Source organism: Pelophylax lessonae, assembly GCF_965119305.1.
Source record: "Pelophylax lessonae genome assembly, chromosome: 13".
Lineage (NCBI taxonomy): Eukaryota > Metazoa > Chordata > Amphibia > Anura > Ranidae > Pelophylax > Pelophylax lessonae.
Genome location: NC_138780.1, coordinates 148,968,165 through 148,981,667, shown reverse-complemented (window position 1 = coordinate 148,981,667; position 13,503 = coordinate 148,968,165). Strand labels below are relative to the sequence as shown.

Sequence of the window (13,503 nt, the reverse complement as noted above, 5' to 3'; positions counted from 1 at the left end):
CTCATGCCTACACTGCTTTGGGACGTCCCATTCAGCTAATGAAGATGGAGTGGCTGCGTCTGTTAATAGACGATAGAGAAAACAAGATTTTTGTAAGATCTTACCGTAAAATCTTTTTCTCTGAAGTCCATTGACAGATGCAGCAGCCGCCCCTCTGATATGGGGATGTTTTTTTTCTCCACTGCTTAAAACTAAACTGGTTTGCTGAGCAGAGGGTGTGTGGGTTATGTCTGTGGGGACGGCCCAGTGGACGTGTACATTTAAATTGTTCCTGCCTAGACTACTCCTGCAGGGGACAGCAAAACCTATTCAGCTAATGAAGATGGAGGCTGCGTATGTCAATGGACTTCAGAGAAAAAGATTTTACGGTAAGTTCTTACAAAAATCTTTTTTTTTTTTTTTTTTTGCAGTATGTGTACAATGGGAAAGATTTCTCACCACTTCCTGTCTCCACAAGCAGAGAGGGAAAAATCTCTTCCATGGGCTTACAGACCACAGAAAACATGTGCCATGGGTTCTGTTCATTCCTCACTGTGTCCAAACAAGGTTTAGCTGGATGTGGGTTTTTAGATAACCATTCTGTAATTTTTAGACTGTGTTATTTAGAAGCTACCTTTGTGTATCATTATTGCAAAAATGTAAAGGGACAAGTATTGTATTTTCTGCAGCTCTACAGTGAAAACAAGGAGAATGTGGTTGCTCTAGGCCATAGAACTGTTTTTCAGAAATTTGATGAATGAGGTTCATTATTCTTTACATCTGAGAAAGACGAAAGAGCTGCTTATGGCAGAACATAGTGTGTATGTGATCTGTACCAGGCTATATAGTAATGAAGCATGGGTTAAGTTGACTTGACAGTGGATGTGCCATGCCAAGTCCACCAATATTAGACTGTTGCTATCTGTTTATTTACCAACACATGCAGGAAGGTATGGAATATAAGATAAGGAATGACTTGATGTAGGACAATGTTGTACTTTTACAAAAGCAAAAAAAATATATAACTACTCACGCTAGGGCACAATCTATGATTAAAGTATAAGCAGCTAGCACAATTTGCAGGCAGCAAATGAAAACTAATAAAAAGGCACTGTTTTACAATGAGCATAAATAGTGCGATTAAACTGAACCAAGGTGGGTTAAAAGTGTGCAAACATCAAAAAGAGAGCTTAAAAGTTCATTCATAGTCCTCAGAAATGATCTAGAAGTGATGAGTAATGTCAATAAAGCCAGAAAAATCCTCCACAATGAGTGACCACTGACCACACATAGCCACTTACCAGATATCCATGATCACTAAAGAAAAAGCGGTCAAAAAGCGCAGTAAAACTCAGGAATTGGGGCCAGACTTAAGGTAGAATCAATCATCCAGTTCAAACCACTTGCTCTGCTTCCTCCAGTATTAGTGACAATTCCCCACCAGGACAGTAGTATATCTCCCAAAACATACAGATCCTAGAGCAAGCAGGACCATCTCATAGTGTAGTAAATGAAAAAAAAAAAATTCTTTATTGTACATCACGGGACACAGAGCCATATTCATTACATATGGGTTATCGGCCTCCTTCAGGTGAATGGACACTGGCAACCAATCAGACAGAAATTCCCCCTATATAACCCCTCCTATACAGGAAGTACCTCACTTTTTTTTTTCGCCAGTGTCTCTTAAAGGTGATGGTCACGGTGGAGAAGCTCTCCGCATTTTTGTTTTTTAAAGAAGAAAGAAAGAAAGCTTATGCTACATACCCTGATCAAAGATCCCTGAATCTAGGGGGTTAGCAATCAGATCCATCCAAAAAAGTCAGACTAAAAGGATGGTACCTGAGCCTCAGGAAAGCAGATGCAAAGTTTTGCCAGTAACCTTGTCCTTTATAGGCATTGGACCCTGGGACCTGAACCCTTGGTAAAATCAATCCCAAAGGTGCTTCGTCCGGGTGCTCTACAGGTCCTAGGGAGTAGCCCCTCTAAAACTAGGGGACCTAGTCCTTGAAGGTCAGCAAGTGACAGTAACTCACCGTGATGGGTGAAGATTGGATTCTTTTTTTAAGACAAAATCCTGCGGCGGGACTGGTAAGTCCACTTTAAAAATATTAAAAAAAAAAAAATGTTTTATGCACTGTTCCCTTTAAGATGACAGATACAGAGTGCCATGTTTGCCTCTACAGAGACAATAGATGTATTAGCTATGTCAAAGCACACCTGGTTTGTTTAAACTTTTTTGCTCTCCCTGTGTTAAAGCACACCTTGTTTGTTTAAACATAATGTTTTCACCCTGGGTTGATCACCCGCAAGGTATCAGCTGTGACAAAGCGCGTTTTGGTTGCCTATGCTGCTCTCACCCCATGTTCTTTGGCGTGTAGTTTTTACCTTGACTCGAAAGCGCCCGTGCATCCCTCTCCTCCAAAGCTCCGGCTCAAGCAGCCCCTTCAGTGGCGTGTCTGTGGCAAAGGATCGTCCGCGCGTGCAAATATTCACCATTTACAAACAAGCGTATGCTTGGTGCGTGACATGACGCGATTGGCGTGCACGTAGACACCACACGGCACGCCGCGCATGACGCAGTACTATCCGCAAATGGCGCGATTTTAAAAGGAGATACCTCCTACACGCAAGCCTCTGTCAGACAGCTGGGGTTGCGTTAGTCACTGTGGGGGCAGGTTTACAGGCACAGTCAGGTTCGGTATTTTTGGGATAATCGTTGCTGTGTGTGATAAGCTGTATAGCTTGGCACAAGCCTTGAGTACACTAAAGTTAGTAGCTCAAGTTTGTCTTGCCAAGAGCAATGTCCTCCCGAAAGGAGTGTGGGGGGCGGAGGTTTCGCACAGCTGGAAGAGGCCCTATGGTGCCGCCATTGGACCTTGAATGTCCTAGCCATTGTCTACTCTCCCTGAAGGGCCAGAGGCGACTAGCCGATCTGAGCCATTACGGTTGTCAGGAATAGTAGCTACTCCTAGTGCTTCTGTCGCAACCTATGTCACTAAGGACGATTTGGCATCGGCGTTAGCCGGCCTTGAGGGTAAGATTGCTGACATGATTGCATTATCGCAAGGAGGGAGGAAACGTGATGAATCCCCCCTTACCTGAGCCTCACCCTGAGTCCGTTCAGGATTGCGCAGGGTATGTGGAAGAAGTAGCTGTAAGTGACCCTATAGAAGGTCAAGCTGAGGTTTCTGGGGAGTCAGGATCTGATGAGTCATACTCGGCCTCTCAATCCCAGAGATGAATCCAGTCTCTCACTGAAATGGTCCGGTTTGGATACAAATCACCTCTCTTAAATATGTCTGAAGTCTTTTTCCTCTCTAGGCTCATTGCCCCCTCCTTATAGTCCTCAGGCTTTTCCTTTTACATCTGCTCTTAGAGCAGGTAATGTATGCTGATTGGGATAATCCTGATAGGATTTTTGTTCCTCCCAAAAGGTTTTTACTATTGTATCCTTTGGAGGAAAATTTCACAAGAAAATGTAGTATACCTTCTGTGGATGCTGCCATTTCTTCAGTTAACAAAAGTTTACCTTGTCCTGTGGATAATGCCCAGGTTTTTAACGATCCAGCTGATAAGAAGTTGGAATCTTTACTAAAAGCCTCCTTTGCTGTTGCAGGGTCCACGATACAACCAGCAGTAGCAGCTACAGGAGTTTGTCTGTCTTTAAAAGACAGTATTAAGTGAGTGTCCAGGATGGCTCCTTTTCAAAGAGAGTCTGGAAAATTTTACAGATCTACCACGCACTTTGTTTTGCAGAGGATGCTCTTAAAGGCTCCATACAGCAAATGTCATGGTTTCCTCTCTCGACAGTGCATATACGCAGAACCCTATGGCTAAAAAGCTAGTCTGCGGAATTACCGTGTAAAAGGTTGCTGGCTGGATTTCCTATTCATGGAAAACGCCTATTTGGTGGTGATCTGAATAAATATATCAAAAGATTTTTTTTTTTGGGGGGGGGGGATGCGTTGCTACCAGTTAAGAGGAAAAGCAAACGTTCTTTTAAGATTCATAGCACTCAGACACCCAGTGCTTCTAATCCCGGGTAGTTGTGTCGGCCCCAGCCATCTGGATCCAGGACCAAGCCTTCAGAGCAAGGGCAGAAGAGACCCTGGGCCCAGAGATCCACCAAATCTACCTCTAAGCCTTCCTTGTGAATGAGTGCCCCCACTCAATCAGGTGGGGGGGAAAGCTGCTACAGTTCTCGAAGGCCTGGGTAGACCTAATTCAGGACAACTGGGTTTCCACCATCTCCCAGGGATACAAACTGGAATTTCGGGTGCTCCCGCATCCTCTGTTTGTAAAGTCAAACATGCCTGCAGATCCTCTAAAAAGATCTCCCTTTCTGGCTCTGGACCATTTAAGGTCCCAAAGAGTGATTACAGAAGTTCTGGAGGACGAAAGATTCAGGGTTTTTTTTTTCGTAGTCCCTAAGCCAAACGGAGACGTGCGACAGATTTTGGATCTCAAAGCTCTAAATCAGTTTCTGAACATTTGTACTTTCTGTATTGAGTCAATTCCTTCAGTCATGGCCTCCCTGCAGGGAGAGGAATTTCTAGCATCCATAGACATCAGGGATTCATACCTTCACGTGCCTATTTTTCAGGATCAAAGGTTTTTACGCTTTGCAGTAGAAAACCATAATTTTCAGTTGGTGACCCTGCCCTTTGGGTTAGCCACTGCTCCAAGAGTGTTCACAAAGATTCTAGTTCCAGTGTTGGCTGCCCTAAGGTCTCAAGGGATAATCAGTCATAGGATATCTAGACAATCTATTACTAATCAATCGGCTTCGGCTCTAAGCCGGAATGTTTTCCAGACAGTTCAGTTCTTGGAACGTCTGGGTTGGATTCTGAACTTGACAAAGTTAGCATTACAGCTGGTCCAGCATCTGGACTATCTGGGTTTCCTTGTGTACACAATACAGGCAAAGGTATTCTTGCCATCAAGAAAGGTCACAGAACTGAAAGATCTGGCTCGATCTGTAAGAAGGGAAAAGTAGCCTTCTGTACGTCTTTGCATGAGGTTATTAGGGAAGATGGTGTCCTCATTCTGGAGCAATTCCCTATGCTCAATTCCATGCCAGACCCTTGCATAACTTCATTCATCAAGAGCAATATCATCACTATGAAAGACAACTATTCCTTTCCTCGACAACTATTCCTTTCCTTGACACTTTGCGGATGTGCACAATAGCAGCACTGAAGGCCTTAAAGTCTTCGGAATTTAAGCCATTAGTATTGATCTAGACAATGGTAGAAGACATCAGAGACTTTGCAGTGGAGAGGCATTCTGGATCTCCACCCTAGGTTCTCTCACCCCCCAAAGGGCTGAATGAGGAAATTGAGCTTCAGTCAGTGATATAATTCCCCCGATCTTCTTGTTGGAGGCATGCACTGACCAGTTTCTCCCTCTTTCATTCCATTACCCCGACCTGTCCATTAGCCTGTTTGGAGCCCTTTTCTTTGTAAGATGTCTGAGTGGTTTGTACCCTTCCCCCTTTTCTTCCCCTCGTTCCTTCCCTCTTTTCATATTGGCTTTGGCCCAGTCCCTGTCGTTCTAATTCTTGAGTTCCATGGTCACGTCTAGGATTTAACTTCTAGTCCTTGGACACGTGATTTTGCCCATGTACAGTAAGATATCCATGCCATTCTACATGTAATCTTAGATCCTGGTTCATATGAAGTCAATAGTTTAAACTCTGTTTTATTTAGGCAGTCTAGTTCCCTGGTGATCAACCAGTGTCTGCTCTAGGCACTTCCTGGGATTTCCCTGGTGATATAAATGGTGGTGTGGCCTCCTTTCCCCTTTTTTTTTTATATTTTCTTTCCCACGGATTTGTTTAAACCGGAGCGGTTCTAGAGGGTTCTCTGGTAGCTGTATGGTCTCTGCAAGTGACTTTCTAGAAAACATCATTACAGCTGTTTTTATAAAATTTATATATATATATATATATATATATATATATATATATATATATATATATATATATATATATATATATATATATACATTTATTTTCCTCTTTTATAATATTTTATATGTCATTAATTATTTTATTATTCAGGTGACCCATAACCTAACATGGATCTTTCTGGTTGTGTTTACATGGCTCTTCAAGCCATGTATGTTTTCCCTTTTTGGAGTAGCTGCGGCTATTGTGACGATCGATCCTGCTCTTCCTCTGACTGCTATGGCGCTTTGTCTCTTTTGGGCTCTCGACCGAGCCGGATGTGATGTGCCAGCTGGGGGAATGCACACACATCGAAACTTCCAGGTTTCCGATGCTAGTGTGCGTTCCAAGGAGGCTTTGGTGCGGCCCAGGTGAGCAGCTTGAGCCTCTGCCGCCCCTATCCGATTGGGCTGTCAGCTGAGGCCCCCTGTTCCCACTTTGGAATCCACCTCTGAGCCCACTGAGGAGCATTTTGGTGATCCGTGGGATTTTAAAGGGACATAGTAGCTGCACGTTTCTACTTATGTATTCCATGCATTTCCAAATAAGTGTATGTATGGCATTTTCAATAGCTATACACGTGTTGTTTTTTTTTTGCTGTGACTGACTTTAGGTCTGTGGTTTATGGGTTACTAATATGTACTATATATATTTTATTACATTTTAGTACAATTTATCATTTGTATGCTAATGATGTCTGAGGGGCAGGGCCAACCTGTATGGGAGGTCCTGTCTGCTCTGCTTATATATATATATATATATATGTGTAGTAAGTCATTTGGGATCATGACTCTGGTGAAGAGGCTTCTCCCTTGAAACGCATCAGTCCTGCAGTGCTGAAAAGTATCCCAGTCCCTGAGGTCTCCTGACTGCAAAAGGATTTTTTATATGCATATTTTCAGCATACGTTTGTGAGTATACTGTATGGCATTCTTTTTTTACTTTCCAATGAATGTCTCATGATATTGCACTGGGTTGGTGCGCCTTTCTCTTGTTTTTCTGTGCTTCTAGGACATCATTCTGTCAGCATGGTCCAGAAAGGTTCAGTCCCTAGACTGGTGCATGTCTCTGGTACCAAGAGTACGTCCGAGTCTAAGTTGGTGGTTGTTAACCAGAAATTTGGAAAAAGGGAAATCCTTTCTTCCAGTAGTCTGGAAAGTAGTGACTACAGATGTCAGTCTCTCCGGTTGGGGAGCAGTTCTGGAGAAAGCCACGGTCCAAGGAAAGTGGTCTTGGGTAGAAAAAGTCTCCCCATCAATGTCTTGAAAATCCGAGCACTTTGTCGGGCTTTAAAATTCTGGACGCCCAGACTTCGGGGTTACCCTGTCAGGGTATAATCCAACAGTGCCCCAGCTGTAGCTTATATCAACCATCAAGGAGGCACCAAAGGTCTGTCAGCCCAGAAAGAGGTGGATATCGTCTTATCCTGGGCAGAAAGATTTGTTCCATGCCTATCTGCGGTTTTCATTCCAGGAATAGAAAACTGGCGCAAGCAGACTTGAGTCGTCAGCAGATGTTTCTGGGGCAATGGTCCTTGCACACTGAGATCTTTGCATTGATTTGCAAATGCTGGGGGTCCCAGATGTAGATCTGTTGGCATCCAGGTTCAACAACAAGTTGAAGAGATTTGTGTCCAGGACAAGGGATCCACTCCCAGTTAGAGTGGATGCTTTGGTGGCTCCTTGGGAGGAGTTTTCCCTGATCTATGCCTTTCCTTCGTTCAGCTGCTGCTGCGTCCCTTAAGCAGAATCCAGCTAGAGGGGCAACCAGTAATCCTGGTAGCTCCAGCATGGCCGAATAGATTTTGGTATGCACAAATTCAAAAACTGGCAGTGGCAAGGCCTTGGGTTCTTCCACTGCGTCTGGACCTGCTCTCTCAAGGTCTGATATTTCGCCCTGCTTTACAGTCTCTAAATTTGATGGCTTGGCTATTGAAGCCTTGATTTTGAAAGAGCAGGGTATATCTGGCCCTGCAGTTTTTACCCTGATAAATAAATGCTATAAACTAGTCTCTACAGGTATTTATTACAGAGTCTGGAATTCTTACAATGCCTGGTGTGAAGCCAGGAAATATTATCCCCCACAAGTAGATCATAGGGAAAATTCTAGCTTTCTTTGCAAGTAGGGGAAGATATGAAATTAGCCTTAAGCGATATTAAGGGTGAAATTTCAGCCTTGTCTGTTTTTTTTCCAGAGACCGATCGCTTCGCATTTCAAACCTTTGTTCAAGGAATATTACGTATGCTTCCACCAGTAGAGCCACCATTGTGTCCTTGGGACCTAAATTTGGTGTTGGCAGTTTTACAGAAACAACCTTTTGCGCCTATGGGGCATATCCCCCTGGTTCTTTTGACCAGAAAATTGGTCTTTTTGATTGCGACAACTTCAGCCAGAAGCGTATCAGAACTAGCAGCTCTTGTAAAGAGTTATTCTTGATTTTACATCAAGATAGGGTGACTTTACCCACACCCAGGTTTTTTGCCCAAGGTGATGTCCGTGTTTCATTTGAATCAGGACATTGTACTGCCTCAAACAGAGGAAGAAAGCTTACTACATTCTCTTGATGTAGTACATGCACTTAAGAGTTACTTGAAAATGTTGATTTCGGTTACTAAGACCGATCTTTTGTTCATACTGCTAGAAGGGCCCACGAAAGGGCAAGCAGCATCTAAGTCTACTATTTCTTATTGGATTCGCCAGGTTATTATCCAGGCATATGGTTTAAAAGGGATGGTTCCACCTGTAAAGGCACAATCCACCAGAAGAGTAGGTGCTTCTTGGGCATTTCGCCATCAAGCTTCTATCGCTCAAATTTGCAAAGCCGCGACTTGGTCATCAGTGCATACGTTTAATAGATTCTATCAAGTGGATGTTAGGACCCAGAAGGAGTCTGCATTTTGCTGCCGTGTTCTGCAGGCAGCTATGTAGACCTTTTTTGGTCTGATTTGCGGTATTGATGGTGTCCCCCCTCCCCTCAGGTGCATTGCTATAGGACACCCCATATGTAATGAATGTTTCTGTGTCCCGTGATGTACGATAAAGAAATGTTTTTTTTTCTACAGCTTAAAATCTTTTTCTTGGAGTGCATCACGGGACACAGAGGTCCCTCCACTCTTGTATGGGGTATTTATTGCTTGCTACAAAACTGAGGTACTTTCTGTATAGAAGGGGTTATATAGGGGGGCCTTCCTGTACGATTGGTTGCCAGTGTCCATTCACTTGAAGTTAGCCTATAACCCATATGTAATTAATATGGCTCTGTGTCCCGTGATGTACTCCAATAAATGGATTTTACAGGTAAGCTGTAGAAAAAATTAATATATTTATTTAAAGTATTCCACTTCTATAGAAGGAAAATAGCCCAGCAAATCAATAGTGTGTTACAAACCATCAAGATGTCGGCCGTCTGTTCCAGTACGTGATGACGTGACAAGTTGTGGCTCCATCCAGCAAGTTTCGCTCTCATGAGACGTTGTCAGGGACTCGCCACCCACCACTGCTTTATCTTTTTTGAGGTCTATGAATTAACTTTTAAGCTATCTTTTTGATGTTTCTACACTTTAAACCCACCTTGGTGCAGTTTAATCCACCTGGAAGTGTCTCTCTCCCCCCTTTTTTTTTTTAACCTAATAATTATGTAAGTATGTAACAAAAAGTGCCTCAGAATATGAAGGTAACCATTATTGCCTCTTCTAAGGTAGACCGCAGTTGTCCGATCCGCTCCCAACAGTTGATTGGGTGGCAGGATTTGACCATTTATACTAACTCTAAATGCGTTATAGAATCGCAAGTTTCCTGGAAGCAATAATTAAATATGTTAATTTTCTCTTTGCCAGTGAGAAGAAAAAAGAAAAGGAACGTGAAGAACTCTGGAAAAAGCTAGAGGACCTTGAACTGAAGAGAGGTCTTAGGAGTGATGGTATTATCCCAACTTAACAAAGGAAGATCCTGCATCTTTATCCTGTGGAGTCACATGTATGTAGTAGAAGATGGAGCAGCAGTTTTCTGTATCGTGCAACTTTACAGTAGATAACATTCGTTTCATTATTACAACAGCACTGTATATAACTGTCTAAGTAAAGAAAGAAAAAAAAATATATGGACTTTAATCCAAAGTTTGGACACTAGATGAACTTCTCAGAACTTTGCAAACATAATCATTGTTTCTTTTACATCCTCTCGGATCTCTCGATGAAATTTTACAGTGTCAAAATTCCCATTGTCAGGCACTTGATATTTATCTGTGGCAGACAGAGCGTTGCAGTGTTTCAGATTCAGGCACCCTGATTAAATTTAGCTTCTCTTTCTGCTAAACTGTTTAAATCTATTTATATAGTTAAAAACAAAAAAGAAAAAAAATGATATATATAAATATATACATATGAGTTCTAAGTTTGCGGAACATCCTCCTTCTCTGGATAACTTTTTCCCTTCCCTCTTTGTAATTCATTTTTTTTTCCTCCTTTGCACATTTTCAAGAGCTGAATGTCCTTAACAGAACTGTTCCCTGTAACGGTTTTGTGTACTGGCGTGTGTGTGTTATATATACATATATATTTTTTTGCAAATATACCAGTTTAGCTCTGGTGCTTATTTTCAGTTTGGAAACTGGGTATGGGCTCGTGTTTTTCACACACTTCTTGTCGCTGTGCCTGGAGCTGTTTGAATGTTGCCCGTGTTTAGCACTCTCAGGTGAAATGCGCAAAAAATAGTTCTTTATGACGAACAGGCCTGTACTGGCCATCTGGCAAATACCGGAAGGACTGCTGTGCCTGCAAGTATTTATAGGAATGCCTGTGGACTGTTTACAGTCAGTGATTTCAGAAAAGTTACCTGCAAATAAAAATCTTTCACTTGATATCTGGTCATACTGCTCCAGATTTATATTCACTTCCCTGGACTATAAGATATGTTTATCTACCACTGATGTAAGGTAAGAGGTTGTAAATGTGACAGATCTTTATTTTATTTTTTTTTCATATGGAGTCCACTAAAGGTGGGAATGGGTCCTCTTTCTCATGGACAATCCAATGGAGAGCTAGATGCACCTGAATATGCAGGATTTGAAGTATGCATGGCGCATGATCTCATTTCAACAACATCCACGCCTGCCACAAAAGATCAGTTATTTCTAGGACTATTACGCTTACTTAACTGCGTCAGAAGGCTCTATACACAGGAGCATTCAGGTGGCTTGGTGGCACAGTGACAAGAAGCAGTCAAGCACGAGACCCAAGAGACTACAGTAGAAGGACAGGGTGTTCGTAGAGCAATGTTTGTTGAAAGTTAAGCTTGTATTCGCTGTATATCCACAATACGCTGTCAACCATGTAAAATGAAACCAGTATTAATTCTACCTGCTACACCATTGCAGAAAACCACAGGGCTGTTTTAGATACCTATATTTTTAGCCATTAATATCCTACAAATTTTATTGGACCATTTTTTTTTTTTTTTTTAAATAAAAGAAAAAGAAAAACACTAAAGCGTACGCAACAGGACAAGATTGTCGAAGTGGTTCTGATTTGTGTCCAGAAGCAAAATGTAAGAAAGCCTTTACAAGAAGTTTGGAAGTCATTGCCTTATTTTATAGTGAGTCTGTATTTATAAAGTGTTCCAGCAAAAGAGGATGTGACCTCAGAAGGGGAGGTTTGGGATCATTTTGCTGTGTTTTTGTGGACTCTCGATCTCGCAGTGCCAGCCCCACTGGGAAAAGGTTTTTTTTTCAGCAACATGTGTTTGCATTTTCAACCGGATGCTTGTTCTCAACTACTGTATTTACCATCGAAAAGTGGTTCTACAAATGCTACTGAGAAAAAAAAAATGGAAATTCCTATTGTCCTGAGTATTAATAAAGTTTAAAATGCTTTTATATCAAAGGTGCATTGTGACCAAGTTGATTCAAACTGAGGGCTGTTGACTATGTGCATTGCACTAGATGTATATAAATTGACCACTATAACAGTCAATTTAGTTTTTATACTGTCAATAGGAACTATGATATGACGGACAATGAAAACGTGAACATTTAAATGCTTGTCTATAAACAGTTGTGTTTTATTTTCCTCGAGAACTGGTGTATGTCCCAAAATTTTTTTTATCTTTTTAATAGAGTGGGGAAGGATTGGTACCCCTGTTGGGTTGGGATTTACTGCTGTTTGGAGCTTCGTTATAGAGGCTTTTTCGCTCTAGCTTTCCTGATGACAACAGTTTCACTATACAAGTGAGGGAAAAATTCCAACATCAGACAAAATGTCTTCTGTACAGTAATGGGGGGGGGGGGGAGATTGGAGAGGAGGAGCGATATCTCAAAGTTTCTAATCCCTCACCACTCTATTGAAAGCCTAAAAAATAAGAGGCTGAAAATACAATCTAAGGCCTGTGGCTAAAACTATATGTAGTTTGGTTTCCAGGTGCTCTTGTACATATTTTGTAGCACATCCCCCCCGCTTTTTATTCTTTGGTGCTTTTTTCAAAAAAGTTGTTTCCTCATTTCCGTGCTGAAAACCACATAATACTTGTATACTATGCATATTGCTTTAGCAAAGTCATACTGCAGATTACACAATTTGTAAAAAGCATGCAGCAGTACGGTTGTATAAACTACCTACACTGACAAGTCTATTCATTTTACAGCCACAATTACATAAAAACGGAATGCAATGATTTGCAAATCTCATAAACCCACATTTTATACACAATAGAAAACAGAAAACATATCACATGTTTAAACTGAGAAAATGTACCATTTATAAATGTACCAATTAACCATTTTAAGAAACAAGGTAATTTTGAAATTGATGGCATCTTAAAAAAGTTGGGACACTGCAACAAAAAGCTGGCAAAGTAAGTGGTTCTACCAAGGAAGAGCTGGAGGAACATTTTGCAACTAATTATGTTAATTGGCAACAGGTCAGTTATATGATTGGGCAAAAAAAAACATCTTAGAGAGTCAGTGTTTCAGAAGTAAAGATGGGCAGAGGTTCACCTATCTGTAAAAAGCTGCATCTAACATTGTCGAAAAATTTCATAATCATGTTTCTCAATGTAAAATTGCAAATACTTTAAATATGTCATCTACAATACATATTATCAAGATTCTGAGAATCTGGAGAGATCGCTGTTGGTAAGGGTAAGGCTGAAATGCAATATTGAATGCCTGTGATCTTTGGACCCTCAACGACACTGCATTTAAAACAGGCATGATTCTGTGATGGACATCAATGCATGGGCTCAGGAATACTTCCAAAAATCACTGCCTGTGAACACAGTTCATTGTGCTATCCAAAATACAGGGTAAAGCTCTTTAATGCAAAGAAAAAGCCATATCTGAACATGATCCAGAAACACCGCCATCTAATTTGGGCCAAAGCACATTTAAAATGGTCTGCTGCAAAGTGGAAAACTGTTCTGTGGTCAGACAAATCAAAATTTGACATTTTTTGGCAATCGTTAGTGCTGAATCACAAAAGAGGAGAGGGACCTTCCGGCTTTTTATCAGAGCACAGTTCCCAGACATTTACAGAGTGTTAAAGAAGAGGGGATGCTACACCATGGTAAATGTGGCTTTGTCT

At 41.6% G+C, this 13,503-nt stretch overlaps 1 protein-coding gene across 2 annotated transcripts in view; it reads left to right on the top strand.

Moving 5' to 3' along the window:
* PPP2R5E (protein phosphatase 2 regulatory subunit B'epsilon) overlaps positions 1–11,808 on the top strand; it is a 250,772-nt gene extending 238,964 nt beyond the window's left edge. For both annotated transcript variants that reach the window (XM_082275546.1, XM_082275545.1), the window contains exon 14: positions 9,766–11,808. In XM_082275546.1, coding sequence (XP_082131672.1) covers positions 9,766–9,865 — 100 coding nt within the window. In that variant the 3' untranslated portion in view covers positions 9,866–11,808. The remainder of the gene's footprint in view (positions 1–9,765) is intronic.
* The last annotated feature ends 1,695 nt before the right edge of the window (positions 11,809–13,503 follow it).